At 40.3% G+C, this 13,637-nt stretch overlaps 1 protein-coding gene across 1 annotated transcript in view; it reads left to right on the forward strand.

Moving 5' to 3' along the window:
* The first annotated feature begins 326 nt into the window (after positions 1–326).
* SLC9A2 (solute carrier family 9 member A2) overlaps positions 327–13,637 on the forward strand; it is a 95,155-nt gene continuing 81,844 nt past the window's right edge. The window contains exon 1 of the mRNA XM_032419808.1: positions 327–612. Coding sequence (XP_032275699.1) covers positions 327–612 — 286 coding nt within the window. The remainder of the gene's footprint in view (positions 613–13,637) is intronic.

A 13,637-nucleotide genomic window follows, 5' to 3' on the forward strand; every position in this document is an offset into this window, starting at 1 on the left:
GGCGCCGCGCCCGCCCCGCCCCCGCCCCCGCCCGCGGGCCGCCCGGGGCAGGGCCTGCGGCTGCGGCCCGCCAGTGGCGCACGGGGCATGGGCCGGCTGTCGGCGGCGGAGGGCGGCTGAGGGTGCGCGCCCGGCCAGGCGGTGTGCCCGTTCGCAGCGGGGACCGAGCCGTCGGCTGCAGAGACCCGGCCCCGCGGCGGGCGGCGGGCGGCGGATCTCCGCTCCGCACTGTGCGCGGCCGAGCGGGCGGCGCTGCCCGGGAGCGATGCGCTGAGCGCACGGAGGGCCGAGCGCGGGGCTCGCAGGCGGCGCGGGGAGTCGACCCCATGGAACTCGCGGGCACCGGGCGGAGCCTGCGGGCGCCGCCGCCGCTGCTGCTGCTGCTGCTCCTGCAGGTGGCCGGGCCGGCGGGCACCCTGGCTGAGACCCTGCTGGACGCGTCGAGGGCCATGGGCGCCAGCTCCAGCCCGCCCAGCCCCGCGAGCGTGGTGGCTCCCGGAACGACGCCGTTCGAGGAGAGTCGCCTGCCAGTGTTCACCCTGGATTACCCCCACGTGCAGATCCCCTTCGAGATCACCCTGTGGATCCTGCTGGCCTCCCTGGCTAAGATAGGTGAGCGAGCTGGACCCAGCAGCTGGGGTGAGGGCGATCGGGTGGGGAAGCGCGGGTGGGCATCTGAGTCGAAAGGGACCCGGGGAGGAGCATTTTCATGCTTTGGTTCTTAAGTGGACATTGGCCTTGAAATAGCCCCAAACTATTAGCCCAGACGAAGTCACTGACGTGCTGCTTACTTTTACCTCAGACGCCAAGTGGTACAGCCCTCTGCCAAAGCAGAGACCTGTTTACTGAGGGAGGAGGCGAGTGGGCTGAGGTTTATTCCTATCTGTCATGGGGAGAGAGGCGCAGGCTAGCACAGAGGCTAAAACGGTTAAAGCCCTAGATGCTCCGAGGAGAGCAGGCGCCTTGGCCAAGACACAGACCCTGCCATGCACCTGACTAATGAAGTGCGTGGGAGGGGACCAGGGACAACTGAGCGCTTGCAGCTGGGACAGGAACACCCTGTCTCCTCCCTCCTTTGGGCTGAGGCTGTCACTCTCCAGGAAGCTTTTTCTTAGGCGACTGAGCCTAGTGAAGTGAGATGCGTATGTAAAGATCATTAACCCACTTTTCAAACTCTATCTTTAACTCTCATTTGGAAAGCCGAAGCTCAGGATGTATTTTCTCACCTTCATTCCCCATCGCCCCCCCCCCCCCCATATAAACTTTTGTTGTGATCATGGGGGCTTTACGTTATTTTTACTTTATATTTTAAGTACTTTTTTTTATTTTGAAATATGTCAACTACTGTTGTTGTAAAGATTCAAAGAAGTTATTAGGTCAAAAGAATGTTTGCATTATTGCATACGTCTTCAACATTTGTCCTGGGAAGGATCCCGTGCTGTATGATGAGGCAGGTCTTCATAAAGGATGAAGACGCCTTGCCTGTCAGCCTCCAGCTTATTGATTGGTGGGAGAGGTGCCACACACACCAGTGACCGTTAATACAGGAAAGTGCTAAGTAGTGTGACAAACTCCGAAAAGATAATATGGCAGGGCAGGGAGGCAGAAATCACTTCCTCATGCAAAGGAAGCATTTAAATGGGGTTTTCAAGGAAGACCAGGATATGGTCAGTTGGAGATGAAAGGGAACAACGTTCCAGACAGGCATAAATAGAGACATAAATTGAGGGCAAACACAAAGCAGTCCGAAGAGATGGGTTTCTATGAGGGTGGAAGTTGGGGTAGGTGAGCCTGATGTCAGATTAAATTAATTAGATTCTATTAATGATGACAAAAGGGGGCACATGCTGTTTAATGACTTCGCAGTCTGCGATTGCCTGGCTTTGACATGGTTGTACTAGTTGCGTGTTTTAATTCCACCTGAGAAATGGAAGCAGAGGAAATGGATTTCCCTATCTATCCAGTAGGTATGTGCATTTGCATAAATTCATTGCCCGTAATAATAAACTCAGGTGCTATCTCCTCACACGGTCCTCACAACAACCCTGCCATGTGGGAAGGACAGATATTAATACCCCCCCCCCACACACACACACACTGGGTAGAGGTGGAAACTGAAATTCCAGAGAGTTGACATGAGTTGCTCACAGACACACCAAGTGCGGAGCCAAATGCAGGCTCTGTTGACTCACTCTCTCTCCCAGCCTCCATCACTGGCCTGCTGCTTTTGTGCCCTGTTTCCATTACTGCTTCTTGGTTGCCATTTCTATTCAATTACAACATTTTGTTTTGTTCTTCACTCCTGATTATTTTAATCTAATTAATTACACTAATAACAGCCGCTGGTAGGCACTTAAGTTCATTATCTCTAATTTTCACAACCATCCTGGGTAGGTATGATTACCCCGTTTCCTATACGGCGAAGCAGAAGTGGGGAGGTTACCTTGCTGGTGGGTGGGGAGCCAGAATTCCACCCAGGTCTGTCTGATGTCTCATCTTCGTGGCTATCCTGGAGGCTTGTTTTCTCAGGAGGATTAAATGAGACTACCTATGTTTAACATTCTTAGAAAATCCTGGGCATGGAATGAGTGCTGAATACTGTCATCATTAGTAGGAGTGGAAAAGGAGTCACAGTATCCTCACTCGGTTCTCCGGTACTGTGTCTCCTTTTCCACTGGACTGGGCTACCTCCTGCCTTTCTCTGTTTCTGTTTTAGGCTCAGCCTTTTCCAAGTGCTCTTATTTGCCTGGGTTGCTTTTTCATACTTGTTCTTTTTCCATCATGATCCATTCATCTTGTTGGGCCTTACTCTGTTAATTGTGTGGCATTTTATTAAAATGCTTGTCTGAGGTCATAGGTGTATTGATCTGCCCATGGGCAGTACTTTTTTTTTTTTTTTTTTAATCCAGATGTATTTCTATCCCCTGGCACTTGCTGTTCTCCCAGTCTTTCAGGCCTTCCCCCCCTTCCCCCCAGTTCTCAACTTCACTGGCTACTATCTCCTCTTTCTCTTCTGCATCTGGGGTGGCACAGAGATGAAAATACAGACAGATGTTCATGTCTCCCAACCAGAAGGGTCTGAGCAGAGAGAGACCTGAGTAGAGACTGCCATGGGTGGGGTGAAGGGTATAGTTCCGAGAGCAGAAAGTGCAGTTTTAGGGTCCTAAAAGCTAGTCCTTGGGGTCTTTCCTAGGTTCTTCCTGTATATAGTTCAACCCTGTCCTCCTGTTGCAGCTCTGTCTGTCCTTAGACAAGCCTGGAAATGCCCAGATACCCCCCATCGTCTCCCCCAGGCCCTAAACTTTCTGTGGGCTTTGGGGAAGACTGTCCTTGTATTGAGGGATGCCCTTCCAGCCCATTCAGCAGTATCTAGTCATTCAAATTCTATTTTAACTTTTGCACTGGAAAAACTGTTATTTGGGGGTGACTTAGATGACTTAATTTGCTCATACTTGGGGCAGGATGATGAATTGAGCTGTGCAGGGGACTTGAGGTGATGAGATAACAGATGTGTTAACTCATGCGAAATGCCACGGTTTCTATTTGGGGCACTTTTATGCCGTGAACCCAGTGTACCTGAACTTAACCTGCTGCAGAGAACATGGAGACATATTGCTAGTGATTAATCTAAACAAAGATAACAGGTTGCCCCGAATGGAGGCTCCTAATCACATCTGTAGGAGGTTTCAATCATGCCGGATGGTGAATTCAGCATAGTTTGCTAGATTGCAGCACAATATAATCTTAGAAATATTGCAGTAAGAAGTGCGCAAGTGCATTTTTGGCAGAGTGTTGAATGATTCAACTTTTCATTGTTTTTACCTGATTATCAGGGAAACTCAATTTCTGAATTATTTGGTTAAAAAGAACGTTCTATAGTCATGATGATGATGTCAGTGCATATGTAAAGTAGGTTAAATAAATAAAAGAACATAGAATTTAGTACAACTTTGAATAGTTTTTAAAATTTTGGCAAGAAACATTTCCCAATTTGTTTTTCACTTAGATCCTTACAGAGGTGAAGTTGTATTGTTCTTTATTTTGAATGCTTATATTTTGAATAACTGTTGATTTTTTTAACAGCTATAAATGCACACCTTGCTTGGTAAATCCTATACACAGGGATGGAGTTCTGTAGCTTAGAATAATAGGTAGCCAAAGAATTAAGAAGAGAAAAATTTCCTGGAGTGTTCTAAGATGGTCTTCTCTGCTTTCCTTGCCCATGAAGTGGATCAGTGGGCTTTGCCCTAAACTGGGTGAACTTGGGCATGTGTTCTACCTCTCTTTGAAGTCCAGGAACAGAGCACTGGGTCTCTACTCTTTAAAGCAACAGAACTCCCTTCTTTGTCCTCAGTGGTTTCCCAGATGTCCCCTCACTTATCTTGTAGTCTTGAGCTGGCCTGTTTGCCTCTTCCAGGTGTCACCATGCATCCTGACCTTTTCATTTCCTTTACCCTTAAACTTGGGGTTAGGATGCAGAATTTTCCACTGTCTTCCACCCTGTTGTCTTGACATTAAATAACTTGTTTGTAGTATTGTTTTAAGGAAAAGGCAAAGCAATTTGGTCCGTGAAGGTTTCTCCTCTGGGCTCCAGTCTGTCCTGATTTGAAATATGAAACCAGATAGTTTCTTTTTTTTTTTTAAAGATTTTATTTATTTATTTGAGAGAGAGAGAATGAGAGAGAGAGCACATGAGAGGGGGGAGGGTCAGAGGGAGGAGCAGACTCCCTGCAGAGCAGGGAGCCCGATGCAGGACTCGATCCCGGGACTCCAGGATCATGACCTGAGCCGAAGGCAGTCGCTTAACCAACTGAGCCACCCAGGCGCCCGAAACCAGATAGTTTCTTCCGTTGATATCTATCTGTATTACCTGAGATCTCGATCTCTTAGAAAAACCTACCCTTGCCCTTGATCTGTTTCTCTTTGTTGTATTTGGTGTTCTTGAAGCATATACAGCAGCTGGTTGGTCAGGGGATGAAGCACATGATCTTCACCTGTTTGTGAATCACATCTCACTTTGAACACACTTCTGAAGCTAAGTCTTCCTCATGGCATGTGTTTGTTCTTAAGCTAAAAGAAGAGTTTTGATCCTTTTTGTCTCTAAGTTTCCATCTTTTCCCTTTGGGCTAAACAAAGGATGAAGGATGGCTGCAATAGCTTTCTTATATTCTTTATAAAGATCATTTTAGGTGTCTTCTAGAATTTTATCACTCTAACAGAGAAATATTTTCTTATCTTTTAAAAGAATAACAGGTAATTTTTCACCAAAAATGTTACTCTCTGTATCAACTTCCACAATGACAGTAATTATCATTAAGGGGATACTTTTTTATTTTTTTACAGAATTCTTTCACATATTATGAAGCCCTAAAATTATACAAAGGACTTTTTGTATAAATGTGTTTGTTCCTTGTAGGGTTGTAAAAACTCACCTGTAAAACCAAGTGAATTTGTTGATTTGTATGTGGATAGATTTTCATCAGTGATTCAATTGCTTTTTAAAGTTTACAGTTCTATTTGGCGTATCTATTTCTTCTTCAGTCAGTTTTAGTACTTGTGTTTTTATTTTTCTGGAAAATCATCATTTCATTTGAGTTTTTACATTTATGGGAAGGAAGTTATTTTCTATTTAAAAATACCTACTTTATCTGCATTTATTATTCTACCTTTTTATTCCTAATACTGTTATTTTTGTTTTTCTTTACCTTGACCAACATTCTCAGAAGTTTATCTATTTTATACTTTTTCAAAGAATTGGATTTTGATTGGTTTCTAGTTTATCACTTTCTTCTCTTTATTATTTAGCTACTCCTACTTTATTGGTGTGTATTTTTAAATTTTTTTTCATTCCTGAATTTAGAGCTTAGCTCATTAGTTATTGAATTTACTTGTTTTCTTATATGTCGACTCCCACCTTACAAAGGTAGTTAATCCCTGAAAAACACTTATAGTTGAAAACATAATGTTACTTTCAATAATTTCAGTGATGAATATTTTTATGAACTCTGCTCCAAAATTGTCATGTCCTTACACTAAAATGACATCAGTCTTATTAAAATAGACAAAACTCTTTCAACAGTTTATTTTAGTTATTATAACTCTTAAGAAGCCATTTTTCTTCATCAGTCTCTCCAAAATATGGCTATTTCTGTGTTTTCATTAAGTTCAAAGCTATGGGGGTGCCTGGGTGGCTCAGTCATTAAGCGTCTGCCTTCGGCTCAGGTCATGATCCCAGGGTCCTGGGATCGAGCCCCGCATCGGGCTCCCTGCTCTGAGGGAAGCCTGCTTCTCCCTCTCCCACTCCCCCTGCTTGTGTTCCCTCTCTCGCTGTGTCTCTCTCTGTCAAATAAATAAATAAAATCTTTAAAAAAAAATAAATTCAAAGCTATGATAAACTGACATTTAAGACTATGGTACAAAGCATAGTCATGATAATTCTAAGTTTATGTAAATTCATCTTTATTGCAAATTGTAACAATAAAGAGCATGGCAGAGACTAAAGAATTCAGGGAGGGGATGCAGATGAAATTGTACTTTCCCAGTAAATTGCATGAAATCATTATTGCTGTCAACTGACAAACCTTTATATTCTGAGAGGAGAACTTAACACAACATATCAGTGATAAAGCTGAAAAGATAACTGATGTATCTCATCAGGGGCGCTCCGCCACTAATTAAAAGTCTATAAAATCCAATTTAGTCTTCATGAAATCAAAGAAATGCCTCATGAGCTGAAATAGGAATATTAAAAGAAACTCTTCTTAAAGATGGTTTCTCATGATCAGGAATATTAAAAGAAACTCTTTTTAAAGATGGTTTCTCATAATCCAAATGGGTATATCTTCAAGGAATGGCAATATATGTATTGAAGGCTAGAAATACATTGCTCTGCCCTACTTCAGTTGCACTGTAGAGTTTTGATATGTAGAGTTTTCACTGTTGTTTAGTTCTCAGTATTTTTAAATTTCCTTGTGATTTTTTAAAAAAGATTTTATTTATCTATTTATTTAGTTTTGAGAGAGAGAGGGAGAGGAAGAGAGAGAGAGAGAGTGCATGAGCAGGGCGAGAGGCAGAGGGAGAGGGAGAGAGAGAATCTCAAGCAGACTCTGAGCTGAGTGTGGAGCCTGACACGGGGCTCAATCTTATGACCTGAGATCAAGACCTGAGCCAAAATCAGGAGTCGGTCCCTTAACCCACTGAGCCACCCGGGCACCCCCTCCTTGTGATTTTTATTATTCTAGCCCAATAATTATTTACAATGATAGGTTTTAGTTAGTAAACATATAGAGATATGTGGTTATTTTTTATTTTATTCATATTTTATTACATTTTGTTTAGATAGGATGTTTTCTGTGGTTTAATATATGGTCCTTGTTTATTTTTATTTAAATTTTAGTTAGTAAACATACAGTGCAATATTGGTTTTGGGAGCAGAATGTAGTGATTCATCACCTAATTATATGGTCCTTTTTAAACTGCATTTTCCATGCTTGCTTAAAAAAGATTATATATTCTCTATTTATTTCGTGAAGGATTTTATACAGGCACATGTGCACATATGCAGACACACATACACACTAGATTAAATTTGTAATTATGATGTTCAGATCTTTAATAGAATTGCCGAGTTTTTTGGCTGTTTTAACTATTAGGTTATATGGTACATTAAAATCAATGTCTAAGATTGTGATGCCAATTACTGTTTATAATTTTGTTATTTTTTGCTTTGTATATTTTGATGCTAAGTTATTAGGTGCATACAAGTTTAATATTGTTATATCTTCTGAGCAAATTTGTCCTTTAATTATTAAGTTATGAACTTCTTTATTTTCAGTAGTATTCTTGTGGCTCACAGTCTGTTTTTTCTTTTATTACAATTGCTATTCAAAATAAAACTAGATTTTGCACATGTCTTTTTTCTGTATCTGTTTTCCCCATCTATATTTTCCAGACATATCTTTTCCTATACCATTACTATTAAATCAACTAGATAATTTTCATTTAGATACATTTTATTAAACCACCTATAGCTGGATTTCTTTGTCTTTAATTTAAATTTTAAAAATATCTGTAATTTCAAAAGAAGTGCAGTTACATTTATTTTGCATTTATTGTGAGTTATATATGTGAGCTTACTTTCTTTGTTTACTGTGCTTTTATGTGGTGTCTTTAGTTTTCTTGTCATATTTTGGCTTAGTTTTTTTTTTTTTTCATTTATTTTTTATATATTATTATATATTCTGTTTCTATTCCTTTTGTGGTTGACTCTTCAATTTTAATCTGATTACCTGATTTAACAGGAGTCAGGCCAGGCTGCTTTGGCTCACATTTTCCTACACATATTTTGTAGTTGTATGATATTGTGTGCATAACTTAAACTCTCTGGGTTCAGTTGCTTTATTGGTTAAATGGGTAAATAAAAGTACCAATGTCATAGGCTGTTGTGAAAATTAAATTAGCTAATATATGTAAAATCTTAAAATAATTTTTTGAAATGTGGTAAACATAGTATTTGCGATTTTATTATCATTTTATCCTCTTTCTGAATAATACTTAAACTATAAAAATTTTTGACTGCTATCTGTCTGTTGCAGGATTTTAATTTTTTGTCTTATAATTTAGACCTGGTCTATATTTAATTTATTCCAAATTAGATTTTAATTTTTTGACATGATTTGTATTTCATTTCCTCCAAATTAGTTTTTAATTTTTATAAGCAGTGTTTATATTTGCAAACATGCTTATCAATTTTTTTATTATTACTTCTTCTGTCTCCCCCTTTCCCCCAGATTGTTTTCTTTTTACTGAAATATGTTCTTTGGTGTATACTTCAGGGAGGGCCTTTGAATGAGAAATTCTCTTGATCTTTGACAATGTCTTTGATTATTCTTTTGAACGATTATATAACAAGAGTATAGGGGTTGGAAATATTATCTCTTATCAGTTGGAAGACATTATTTCATTACTTTCTGACCCCTTTTGTTGCTAAGGAGAATTATGTTATTATTCTCATTGCCCTTTGGAATTAATCTGACTTTTCTGTTGGCTTGTATTTAAGATTCTTCATTTGGTTATTTCTGATATTCTTCTGTTTCTTTGATGCGTCTAGGTATTGATTTATTTTGTTTTGGTTTCTTGGAACTTGAGCTTCCATGTTTCTTAATGTGGTTTCATGTTTTTCATCTCTTTATTTTTCTTTTCTATTTCTTAGTAATTTTATCAGACCTTTTTACTAGTATCCCATTACTCTCAGAGTGTTTCTAATCTGCTTAACCTACTCACTGGATTTTTCATTTTAATTATATTTTCATTATGCTGTTTTGGCTCTTTTTTAAGTGGATCTGCGTTTTGTTCATACTTTTCTACTATTCAATTAATTTTTATTCCTCCTTTGATTTTTCATTTATTTAAACTATATTCATTTTATAGTTTTTTTTAGATTTTTCTGTTATTTTTAGTTGTTGCTAATTCTTATGTTTATCACATTTACTGACTTTCCCTTTTGGGTATTTATTTCCTTATATAGATTATATTTTTTGTTGTGAGCTTAGCTTCAGCAGGGGATGTTTACTTGGAAGTGGTTTGTTTCCCTTAAGTTATGAATGGTTCTTCCAAAAATGGTTTTGAGTTTTCATGCTGGGACCCAGAGTTTTAGTGGTTGGCTTTTAGTACTAGCTTGGTTTTCTCATATGATTCAAGTGGACTTTATACCTGTATGTGGTATAAACCTGGAATTTTAAACTTTATAGGGAGAATTTTCTCTCTGCCCAAGGCCATAAAGAGTTGATGTGTTTCCTTCTATTTTTCCGGCTATTGGTATCTTTTAGTATTTATTTATTTGGCACAAAGTAGCTCTTTGAGACTCAGGAATTTATGCATGAATGCTTCCCTTACTGGTCTGATGTCAATTTTTTTGTCTTCATGTAGGTGTTCAAATACTGGGTCCTAGCACATAGGGCAGGTAATTTGTCTGGAATCCCCCTGGTTCACTGTGGCTTGAAATCCTCCTGTCATCTCTTGCTTTGACTCTTCTCTTTATTTCTGGCCTTGCAGACATTTTCCCTTATTTTGAATGTGGCCAGATATTAATCTTGTATGTTTGAAGTAAGAGGTGGCTTTATCTGTGTTCACATTGTTGGATGGCTCAGTGACATTGTACTTGGCACTTTTTAAACAAATGCTTGCTATATAATGTTTAAAGTCCATGGATATGTTCTGTTTATAGAATATCATAATGGATTCTCTTTAATAATGTAAGGTGAATATAATATGTGTTTTCCTAGTTTTCCTGTGTTCAGGATGTGAAGATGTGACTATTTTGCTTTTATCTTCTGTGTTTTCATAGTTGGGTAGAAGAGAAATAACTCATCAATTGAACAAGTGTTGGACCTAAGTTTTGGAAAAGATGTCCCCCAGATTAGAAGTAGGAAGACCCTATTGCAATCGAGTTCTGCCATCAACTTTGTTGTATGACCCTGCCAAGTCTTCAACTACTTGGTTCTCACATTTAATTAGTAGAAGTAGGGATATGTATCTGCCCCATCTGTTTAACATTTCCACAGGGATAATATGAGATACTCTGTAGAGGAGGAAGTAATTTATAACAAAGGTTTTACTTTTATATAGCAAAGGAAACTTAAGCTAAGAGAAGCATGTGTTTATTATATTAAAGTGATGTGCAGACATGGGCGTATTGTCATTCCAAATGAGGCATGCACAATTACAGGTTACTCTCTTGCAATTACGTCTTTTAAATGTAATGAATCATAATTGATGTACTTCCTGCAACAATTGTGCACATTGTTCATCACCATCCAAGGGCTTTCTAATCTTGATTTGTAAAATTCATCCCTTGTTTGAAGATATATGTATTCCTTTCCCTCTTCAATCATTCCAGGGGAGGACATGAGAATTCCTTTGAAAGCTATGTGGCTGTGACATAATCATATTTTAAAGGTGAGTTTCATGTTATTACTTAGCGTTGGCATAGAAAGGCTCACATGTTAAAACAGAAAAGTCAAATTCACAAATGTATTTAGACATTTCAACTGAAAATGAAACAGATGACACATGCCTACCCTCTGTATGTGAAAGTGCTCTAAAGAAGCTTTAAAAGTTTTGTTATCCAGAGAAAGTTCCTCGTGCAGTCACGAGGCAGTGGAACAATTCTTTTTATTTTTTTAATATTTTATTTATTTATTTGACAGAGAGAGGGAACACAAGCAGGGGGTGTGTGAGAGGGGTAAGCGGAGCAGGGAGCCAGATGCCAGGCTCGATCCCAGGACCCTGGGATCATGGCCTGAGCCGAAGGCAGACGCTTAGTGACTGAGCAACTCAGACGCCCTGGAACAATTCTTTTGCCATATTCCTGTGACCCTTCCACTGGCGATTCTGCTGCTCCCTATCACTAAGCTTCTTTCCTAGGGATCCTGGGGCTGGGAAATCTGATCAGTGTAATGCAGCCGAGCAGAGTCTTTTGTTGTGGCATTGGAGGGTGGAGATGGGTGGGCCTAGATAATCCCTCTATTATGGTTTCATTAATAAAATAATAATAGCTAACAAGGATGAAGCATTATTCCATGCCAGGTATTTGGGCCAAGTGTTTTATACCCATTGTCTTATTTAATTTTTATAGCAACTCTGGTTGGTAGGCACCATTATAATCCCCAGTTTTAAAAAATAGATGAGGAAACAGGTTGAGAGAACTTAGGTCCAGAGTATCACAGCACTTAAGGGGTAGAGGTGGGATCCGTGGCCAGTGTACTTCATCGCTCCACTGTGTTTCGCCCTGAAGAAGAATCTTAAATTCTAGGTATCTGTCTGGGGTCTCCAGAGCACCTTGATGTGCCTTATCTCAGATACTCTTAACCTTAATCTTGACTGTCTCAGATTTTCACTATAAAATCAAACAATGATAATTACATCCTGCCTACTTCAGAGGATCATGGTGTGGACCAACTGAAATAATATATGAAAGCACATTTGACTCCCCAGTTAACATTAGTCCAAGCTCACCACAACTCTGTAAACTGGTAGAATGGAAGGCAAGGTGGCGGAACTCATAGTGCTATCAGAGCTGGAACTTGAGTCTAGAATTTCTGAATCTTGAGGGATGCCTGGGGGCTCAGTCAGTTAAGCGTCTGCCTTCAGCTCAGGGAGTCCCATATCGGGCTCCCTGCTCAGCGGGGAGCCTGCTTCTCCCTCTGCCTGCCGCTCCGCCTGCTTGTGCTCTCTCTCTCTGATAAATAAATAAAATCTTAAAAAAAAAATAGAATTTCTGAATCTTGGTCTCGCTTTTGCCACCATGCATAACTTAGGGAATGTAGAATTCTAATGGTTTTGAAATGTAGATTTAACATGTTAAGATTCATAGGTGAAGGGTTCAACCTGTAACTTGGGCCACCATGTAAATTTTAATAGGCCAAAGTTCAATTTCAGCAGGTTGACAGGAGAGAAGGTATTCAATCTGTTTTGTGTTGCATGTATATGCACATGTGTTGAACTGCATACACAATGCATGTGCAGCATGCAGACATATAAGCACACATGAGTGACATTCATTAGGACGTCAGCTCCATGAGGGAAGGGACTTTCCTCTTTGACCTGCTCTCTGGGACAGTGCTTGGCACCTAGCAGGTACTCAGTAAGGAAGCACTGAGAAAACAAATAACTAAATAATGTTTAGAGGTACTTTTCGTTTCACCTCAGCTTAATCATGTGGTAACCAAGGTAACCGTGCATCCTGGTTTGTCTGTGATATCCACGATTTGTGTTAGCCGGGCACACGTGTTAATAGTGTGCCCTTCACTCTCAACTGTACTCATTTATATGATCATTTATTTGGCCACTCTACTTGTAATGCATATACTGTTCTTGCACATATTTGAGTGATCACTTCAGCTCTGTTGTCCAAAATCCGAGCTCTACAGCTCTACCACTTGCTAGGTGTGGAGTTTGGGTGAGTTAATAAGCCTCTATAACCTCAGTTATTTCATCTGTGAAATAGGATGATGATAGTAGCTTCCTTCTTAGGTTGTTGTGAGGGTAGAGTTAATGCCTGTGGAAAACTTGCCACCTTCACAAGAACAGAGGTCTTGCTTCCTCTTCCAAAGCATACTGGTGTTGCACCAAGAAAGTCTATTCTGTCCAGTTATTCTGTAACAAGTTGTTAGATCATCTGGATGGTCCTGTCTCCTGCTGTTGGTGTTATGCCCGGGTTTCTCTCTGAATCATACGCATTTCAGTTTTCATTGTTACATAAATTAAAAAAAAAAAAAAAGATCTGCTTTTGTAAGTTAATTTGCAATGGAAATAAAAGGCAGTGCGCACCCTTTGTTTGGTCCCAGGTTCCTGTGTTGTACACTAAAGGGTGAACAGCAAGGCGTAATAGGTGGGAGGCTGAAGAGAGGGCCCCGCACACAAGGCTCATGGTCCAGTGAGACCTTCCCCGTAGGAGCGAGCTCTCTTCTTGACCCTCCTCTGAGCTGCTGGGTATACTCTGTGTCCTCAGGGTCCCCAGATATGTTAGTTCACACACGGGGGAGGGGGGATTGTGTGTTTCAGCCCATCCTTCCCAAGTCCATCTGTACTTTTTTACAAACCGTGTTTCTTTAGGAATCGAGGCAGAAAAGCATTTT

This window comes from Phoca vitulina, unplaced genomic scaffold, assembly GCF_004348235.1.
Source record: "Phoca vitulina isolate PV1807 unplaced genomic scaffold, GSC_HSeal_1.0 scaffold22, whole genome shotgun sequence".
Taxonomy (NCBI): Eukaryota; Metazoa; Chordata; class Mammalia; order Carnivora; family Phocidae; genus Phoca; species Phoca vitulina.